General features: G+C 42.5%; 1 protein-coding gene across 1 annotated transcript; it reads left to right on the top strand.

The window, feature by feature from the left end:
• The first annotated feature begins 766 nt into the window (after positions 1-766).
• Positions 767-4,094, top strand: LOC123093475 (uncharacterized). Its single transcript, XM_044515452.1, has 2 exons — positions 767-906; positions 3,315-4,094. The coding sequence occupies exon 2, from the start codon at positions 3,356-3,358 to the stop codon at positions 3,932-3,934; it is 579 nt and encodes a 192-aa protein (XP_044371387.1). The 5' UTR covers positions 767-906; positions 3,315-3,355; the 3' UTR covers positions 3,935-4,094.
• The last annotated feature ends 4,884 nt before the right edge of the window (positions 4,095-8,978 follow it).

The following is an 8,978-nucleotide window of genomic DNA, read 5'->3' as shown; positions in this document are numbered from 1 at the left end:
GGCCGGCGAGTACCTATAGACAGAGGCGGAGGCGCGCGAGCTGCCGTTCCATGGCCATCGGATCCGGCGCGTGATGCAGATCGGCGGAGCTGCAGATGCGCTAGGGCACCACGAATATGCCCGTCGTCAACGACGACCAGCTGGTCCCCGGCCTCCGCCTCCAACCTCGATGATGTGGAGGCGGACGGCGAGGTGTCGACTCCCGGCCTGCCGCCGCGCGCGCCCAACCAACTCTCCAGCTCGGCGGTTGGAGACCTTGAGGCGCAGTCTCTGCTTCCCGCCGTCGTCGTCTCTGGAAACAGCAACAGGAACCGGCCTCCCCCACCAACCTCGGCGAAGCGGAGGCGGTCGGCGAGGTCCCGCGCGTTGATGGAGATTGGAGTGGGGAGTGGCGAGAGTGACGAGGAGAGAAGGCAGTGGGGAGGGGAATGGGTTGGAAAAAGCGGTGGAGCTGCGAATGGATAACTCGTCCGGGCGAAAGCGTCAAGTGCCACACGTTCGGGCGAACGCTCTACCACCAGCACCCGCCTCGCTATGCCTACGTGGCACGAAAGATGCCGGCTGATTCTTGTAAGATTCACGCACTGCAAATCAACGATGATTAGCGCGTATGGGCGAGATGCAGACGCCCACACATGTGGGGTTAGTGTTTCCGTAAATAAATTGGTAAAAAAGAATCAGAGAATGCGAGGCGGATACGGCAGCCCTAGGGATCTCTGTGCTTTTACCCCTCTTGATAACCCCTCTTGCCCTCCCTCCTATAAAAGCCGCCCGCCTCCGTCTGCCCCCCGCACTCCATCGCCTCGCCGCCGTTCCCCGCAACCTGTCGACCCAATCTCACATCAATCACCCGACGGCGCCTCGTCCTCTCCAGATCGGGATCTTACGCCCGCCCGCCCGCCCGAGGTGAGCACTTGTACATCCCGATCAGCTTGGAGTTCGTTCCGATTGGTTGGTAGTGTCTGGTTCATAGGTCTCGGATCCAGCCAGCGTGGTCTCCCTCCGGAGTTGCTCGTTCCGATTGTGGTTGGTAGGCGCGGCGCGGCGCGGGTTCATACGTCTCGGATCCAGCCAGCGCCGTCTTGTATCCTATTCTATTCGTATGAGGAACCTACCTCGACTAGGATAGGATTTAATTATTAATTAGTTAGGGTTTGTTTGGTAACACCACCTAGTTAGGGTTTGTTCGATTATCCGTAATAAGGAATCAATCTGACGTTTTAGTTAGGGTTTGCTTGGTTGTGGTCAGATTTTGGTTTCTCAACTGTGCCTGTCGCGATTTTGGGCGGAAATTGATGATTTCGGGGGCAAAATTGGAGGGATTTTGTGGATGAAAGATGGGGAAACTTGGGGAAATGCTAGATCCACTTGAAACCAAGCAAATCCATGGATCAAAATAAACAAAACTTCATCATGCCAACAAATCACAAAAAAAAAAATTGGGGCTATTTTTGGTGGGGAAATTTCGAATTAGGACGAAAAACAACAAAATCAAGCTAGAAATCGAATATTAATTTGGATGGAATTCATGCTATGTTGTTTGATTTCAGTTTATGCCAGAATGTTAAATTTTTTTTATCAACTGTGTTTGAGCGTAGTAGATTTGTTGCATATTCATGTTCTAGCTCTGTTTGGATAGGTAACAATATTTTTTTGGATCCTAAAATATTTATGCACAGCACTTAACCTGCAGCTGCTGATTAATGTTGTAGTCGTATGTGCTGCTTTCCAGCTCTGTTGTTTGGATAGGTATTTGGTTATCGTTTGGGTTTATTTATTATATGTGATACTAATATTTGCCAATGATGATGTATCTTTTGCCAACCAATCTCTAGTCTTCTTCTTGAGGACTGTAAATGCTGGTTTGGTTTTCTGTCCTCACCTAAAAAGCACGGACACGCCAGGAATCGCCGAACTGCCGTCCTGATACGGCGGGATACGGGGATACGGCGGGATATGGCGGGATACGCGAATTTTGGAGTATCCCCGAAATTCGAATTAAAAAAAAAGAAAAAACGACTGGGATACGCCGGGATACGCAGGGACACGTTAGGGATACGGCCTGGCCCAAAAACACACCCCCGGGCCAGCCACGGCCCAATATGTAACCCTATTTTGCAGGGTCTCCAGCGTGCCATACGAGCTGCTCCCTGCTTCCCAGCTCGAACAGAAGGAGCCGCCACCTTCTGGATCGAAGTTCCCACCACCTGGGCTCGCCGCCGCCGGCGCCGGCGACTCCTGGATTCGACGGCGACTCCTCCATCAAGCACCAGCAGCAGCAGTCTCTCTCTCTCCTCGCCTCCTCGGCTCCTCGCAGCTGTAGCCTGTAGGTAACCCAGCAGCTTCTCCATTCTTCAACCTCTTCCTCTTTTATTCTTCAGATTCAGATTTTGTTCCATTATTAAGGGATTAAGCTACTGGGTCTGGATGCTTGCTAGCTTGTTGTTGACTTGTTGTTGCTACCTCTCTGCTTGTGCTGCTGCTGTTTGTTATGCTGTTGCTGCTCGCTTGTGCTGCTTGGGCTGCTGCTGCTGCTGCTAGCCTGCTAGTGCTATTGCCTATTTCTGAATTTAACAGCTTTTGTTGCTGCACACTTGTTGATAGGTAGCAACTAGCAAGTGGCATGGCATCTGGGAGCGCCACAGCTGGTAGCCAATTTGTGTTTGATGTGTTTTGCAAGATGCAACTTACAATGAGATGGGGGGACGAGGATCGATCAAGCACTTGATAAAAGAGACACCAAATGGGGCAGTACTCTAGTCTATTCTTTATTTTGATCTATTTCTCTTTAATTTTCTGTCTTAACTCTATATTACATGGCATATTTTTATTTTATTTTATATATACTCCGTATCCCCGAATGGCTGTTTTTGGAAAATCCCCGTATCCGTATCCCCGTCTTTCCGTCCCCGTGTCCGTGCTTTTTAGGTCCTCACTATGCCCTTGCACATGGGATTCAATTTTTTATTTCCCAGCTGTTTAGTTTATTGTTTCCTTTGATGGTGAGGCATTAATTCTGGAGATGCAATTTTCTTGCTCACAATAATACAATGAATGATGGGATCTCTACCTACTTTGAACCAAATTATATTATATTCCCTCTGTTAATTATTTTTCTGTTTTGGTTATTCATTCATTTTGTTTAGTTGCCTATCAGTATACATGGTTGAATTGCTTTCACTTCATATTAATAACTATTCTCTCGCACAATGCAAATATGATGCTGTCCTAACTAATTAAGTAGAAGCTTGGATTGGTGCTGTATGGTCTCTTCCTGACATTAAATCCTCCTCTGTTTGTGCTGTGTGTACCAGCTGGTAGCAGCAACTCTTCTGCTGCAGTCCGCCAAAAGGAAATGATGGTCTACAAAATCCACTCCCATGCCCACATCCTAGACCTGCAGGCCAGCGCCGATCAGCTGGGCCACTCCAATAAGTCCATGCTTGTGAATCTTGTCTCTCTGGAGTCGGTGCGCATAGCGTGCGAGTCGTATGCACTCCTCCGCCAGCTGATCAACGAGTCGTGGATCTGGGCATGCTCGGAGCTGAAAATCCTCTTGGTTGTGGCAGGCTTGTCGCTGGAAATCCAAAAGCTTGAGCATGATGTGTTACCCCAGCTCATGGTTCAGGAGGCCAAGCTGGAAGAGGGCGCCCTGGAAGCCCTCCTACTCATGAAGAACTCAGCAATTACGCTCTTAGATCTGAGGAAGTGCTTTCAGTTATCCTTGGGCGTATTGCTTGCCGAGGAGGATCTGGTCTTAGCCCGAGTCAAAGAGCTGAGCATAATGCTAAAGGATACTGCTGATGATGTACTCAAAGGTAATTGCGACATTGTCTGTCTTCAGGAGCGTGCCCAATCGCTGGTCAAGCTGGTCACCGATGTGTTGGAGACCCCGGTTCGTTTCTGTGATCCTGATGAGTATTCTGATGAGTAGACTTATCAGCCAGCTAGAGGCTGTTGTGATGAGCATTTCTTAGGGGCGTGGCAAACAGTTTAGAATCAAATGTTGCGATGTATTTCTTGGACCCTCCTTTATGTTTGGATGTGTTATTAATGGATTTTAAATGATATGTATCTTGGGTAGTGTTTTCTCATTCTGTGCTAGTAGGTTTCAACTTGCAATTACTTTCAGTTTTTTTTTTGAAACATCCATTCTGTGTTTTGCTGTACAGTCGCATAGAGGTATTCGCTCTTTTTGGGGAATATATGCCAAAAGAATATAGTATGTTAGAAAAGAAATCCCAAATTTAAGTCTTTTAAGAGGTACTACATACGGATGAATATAGACATACTTTAGAACGTGGATTCACTCATTTTGCTCCGTATGTAGTTTTTGCTCCGTATGTAGTTTCCTAGTGAAATCAAGACTTGTATATTTAGGAACTTTGTATATTTAGGAACGGAGGGATATGTGAGTGTCCATGATTAAAGCTTTGCAAATACCATAAACAAAACATCACCTTGTACATATAAAGTGATGATTATTTTTACACTAACCGGTTTGGCAAGCAGTACTTCCTCCGTAAATAAAGAAACATAAGAACGTATGGATTATCATTTCTTTAGAGAGGGAGTAGTATATATATATAATTGAATTAATAATGTGAGTAAGGATGGAGATGAAGATGGTGTGGCGACAAGGATATAACAAAACACCTGGTTCCTTCAGCCAAAAGTTGGCGACGTTCCTTGTTACACACGCTCCGCCCAACAAACGCTCCAAAAGCCAAAATACAATTCCTCAAACAACGGCCGAAGACTACTTCCCCACATGGAAAAGAAATACGCACATGGCGTTACAATGTTGGCTACTCATGCCTGAGTTCCTAAACCCTCGCAAAACAGAAAAAAAGGTTGTTTGCTAAACAAAAGAAAGGCCAACACAATCCTACCCAAACACTCCACATGTTTACTATGTGGCAAAAATATGCAACTTTTTTTTGTTTTAGGTACATGCCAATTTTAAAAAAAACACGCCAAATTTATAATTTTTTTAATGTTCACACGCCAAGGTATTTTGTACACATGGCAAAATTTTCCGAAGAAGAAAAATCTCACGACCCCATGGATAATTCATAACTTTTTGTCTTTCAAACAGGGCAATTTTAAGTCATTTTGTAATGCTATTGTGGCAAACGGTGGGATTTTTAATCAATTTTCTTGGCGAATTCGGGATTTTTTCCCTACTTTTCCACATGGCAATTTTATTATGATTAACATGGAGATCTCATTATTCAAAACATGGCAGCTTTACTATTAAGAGCATGGCAATTTTATTTTTAATGGCATGTCATTTTTACCTTTTTTTTTGAGAAAAGCATGTCATCTTTACTATGTCCTTCTCGCCTGCTGTATGAAGTAGGCGGACCCTAGATGGGTTTTCCCAATATGGGTTCCTGGGACCGGGTTCCTGCAGAGTTTTTTTTTCCTTTTCGTCTTGTGTGTTTCCTGGGCCAGTTTTCATCTTTTTTTTTGGTTTTCTGTCTTATGTGTTTTTTTATGGATTTTATTTCTTTCTCAATACATGTCCATTTTTCTAAATACACACTGTAAAAAATTACACATCTTGAACATTTTTTATTAATTGGCATAAACCTATTTTTGGAGTGTGTGAGCATTTTTTAATTGTCATGTACATTTTTCTGAAAGGCAGTATTTATTTTGTTGAATTACGTGAGCATTCTTTCCACATTGTATGACATTTTCTAAAAATGTCACGTATATTTTTTTGAAACACATGAACATATTTTTGAATGCTACAAACATTTTTTTTATATCATGCTGCATTTGGTCTATATTAGTTTAAACTAAGTCAGTGGCAATTAATATGGATCATAGAGAGTACAATTTTGTACATGATGTTTATACTTTTATATTTCACTTTCAACATTTTTTATTTGTTAAACTCTACTGTGTTTTTGGAATAAGTGTATTTAGAATATATTTTTTTAAATGTAAATAAAATGGAGCGAATGAAGAAGCGGAGAAGAAAAACGAAGGCCGGCCAAATGTATGGCGTTCCCTGCCTCATACCTGCAAATCAAGCTAAGCAGCGGGTGATAATTTTTTACACAATGTTTATAGTTTTCTATTTCACTTTGAACATTTCAAATTTAAGGAAATTATTATTTTTAAATAAATGTTTTTAGTTTTTTAATAAAAAGGTGAAAAAAAGGAAATCGAGCGAATGAAGAAGCAGAGAAGAAAAACCCTTTCTTTCATCAACTGAACTGCGTGCGTGCATGGAAGGGCTATCATCTGCACTTGAGAGGAGTGACTTTTCTACCATTATGGAGATGGACTCTATTCTTGCAGTCAAACTGATCCAATTGAGGGATTTGGACAAATCTATTTATGCTTGGATAGTTAAGGTGATCAAGTATGTTTTGGGGATTCGTGGTTCTTGTATTACTCATGTAAATCGCTCTCAAAATAAAGTTAGCCTAGATTTGCTAAATTAGAGGGACGAACCATGACTTGGGTTGGTTCTGGTCCAGATGTTGCCGTTGAGCTAGCTGTCGCTCAATGTATGGACACCATGAGTTGAGTAATGCAAAAAAAATAAAAGTTTGCGCAGAATTATTTTCATTTTTTTTGAAATTTTTAAATATGATTTTTGTTTTTTCCTTTTCAAAATAAAATAAAATTACCACACAAACTTGGCATTCGTTCCCTGCCTCATATTTTCCTTGCAGCGCTCCTCAACCCTAACCCCAAGCCAAGCGCTAGGGATAGGGTTCTGCCCGCCGCCGCCCACCTCTCCTCCTTCCGACGAGCATCCACTGCCGGCCCTCCGCCCGGGTCCGAGAGTCCTTCATCGGCTTCTTCGAGTCCAAGGGGCACACGCGTGGCCGTCCAGCCCCGTGGTGCCCGTGGACGACCCCACGCTCCACTTCGCCAACGCCGGGATGAACCAGTTCAAGCCGGTCTTCCTCGGCACCGCCGCCCCGGACTCGCCGCTCGGCCGCCTGCGCCGCGCCTGCAACACCCAGAAGTGCATCCGCGCCGGCGGCAAGCACAACGAACTTGACGACGTCGGCAAGGACACCTACCACCACACCTTCTTCGAGATGCTCGGCAACTGGTCCTTCGGGGACTACTTCAAGGATGGGGCCATCGCATACGCATGGCAACTCCTCACCCAGGTACCTACCTACCTACTCTTGCTTTCAATCAATCAATTAATCAATCAATCAATCAAATATAAGGATGATGAAAGAGTGACATATAATTGCCCGTTGATAGAAATTTCTATTTCATATGCATGTATGTATGTATGTGCAGGTCTACAAATTGCCCACTGATAGGATTTATGCAAGCTAACATACTAGAATATGTATATCCCCGTTGCAATACACGGGCATACTAACAGGGTTAGATTTTCGCCGAATCACCTCGGAGTCACTAGTAGGCCGGCCCACTTTGACGCGTCGTGGAGCCCTACATGTTCAGCAATATACATTCAGTTGGATGTGTAGACTATTGTACATACAATTTTCTAGTCATTTTCTCTAGATAACCCGGCTATGGGTTTTGTTTCGACATATTTGAAAATTATATTAGTGTGACAATAAAAAAGATTTAGGAAAATTTAAAAATGTTTACAAATTAAAAAAATCCTAACCAAACTAATATTTTCATTTTCTCTAGAAAATCCGTATATGGGTTTTGTTACGACAGATTTGAAAATTATATTAATTTGGTATTAAAAAGGTTAAGGAAATTTTAACTCTTTTTAACAAATTTAAAAATCTTAAGAATACTTATGTGCATGTATTCTAGAGAATGTACTAATTTAAATAATGTTCCTAGATTATTAAATGTTTGTGTATTTTAAAAATATTTATGGATATGAAACATATTCTTGGATTGAAAGAAGTCCATGTATTTATAAAAAATCATCGAATTTCAAAAATATTTATGAACAAGAAAATCTTCATGAATTTGGAAAAATGTTATCGAATTTATAAATGTTCTAAATTTTAAAATATATAAATACTTCAATAAATCTTCACATATTTTCGAAAAAAGTTTTTGTTTAACAAATATATTTATGAATTTTATAAATGTTCATAAAAAGACAAATATTTCAAAATGAATGTAATAATAAACAGAAATAAAAAAATCCATAAAAGGTAATATATATAAAAAAGAAACTTTAAATGGGAGAAAGCCCACTAAAATTCAAGACCCCAGATTTTTTTTTTTGATAAAAACAAGTGGCGCCTGCTTGATGCTAGCCTAATTGGGTCGGGCATCGCTAGTTCCATTGCATTTGAGCGACAATTTGCCGAAGAGAGCAACTAATGAAGGAGTACTCCCTCGGAAGCCCCGCAAGGGGTCACTTCGGGTGGACCGGGAGCGCGCCACTTGGCGCACTCTCAGCCGCCGGCACGTGTCATGCTCTGGACGCTCCTTCCTGATTTTTTTTCTGAATGCGCTTTCAGCTTTTAGATAAAAAAAATTGTTATTTGGATTTTCGGTTTTCCCACGGGTTTTCTCAGGAGTTGGACAAAAGAAAGTTCAAAAAAATTGCGTGAAAAAATATGTTTTATTTTTTTGCCTTCCACGAGAGGCCCATATTTACTTCTCGTGAAGGCACGGATTGGCTAACGCGAGTTGTGCCTCTCGGAATAGGAGAAAAAACTTGTTTTTTTCCTTCCGTGAGAAACACAAATTTATTTCTCATGGAGGCACATATTTACTTCCACAAGAGGCACGGTCGAGCCTCTCCGAAAGGGGAAAACACATTTTTTTACTTATGCAAGAGGCATAGATTTACTTCTCATCGAGACACGCATTTGCATCCGCGAGAGGCACAATCTACCTCTCAGAAAAGAAAAAAAAAGTGTTTTTCCCGTTCACGAGAGACACAAATTTATTTCTCATGGATGCACGGATTTGCTTCTGCGAGAGGCACATACGTGCCTCTCGGAAAAGAAAAAAAAATGTGTTTTTCTGTTTTTACCTTCTGCGAA

The sequence above is a fragment of the Triticum aestivum genome, chromosome 4B (assembly GCF_018294505.1).
Source record: "Triticum aestivum cultivar Chinese Spring chromosome 4B, IWGSC CS RefSeq v2.1, whole genome shotgun sequence".
Taxonomy (NCBI): Eukaryota; Viridiplantae; Streptophyta; class Magnoliopsida; order Poales; family Poaceae; genus Triticum; species Triticum aestivum.
Note: the sequence above shows the minus strand (reverse complement) of the source record. Positions and strands in the feature narration are given on the sequence as shown.

Bases quoted from the DNA above. Each gene is read 5' to 3' on its own strand.
- LOC123093475 (XM_044515452.1), top strand. From the start codon at position 3,356: ATGATGGTCTACAAAATCCACTCCCATGCCCACATCCTAGACCTGCAG.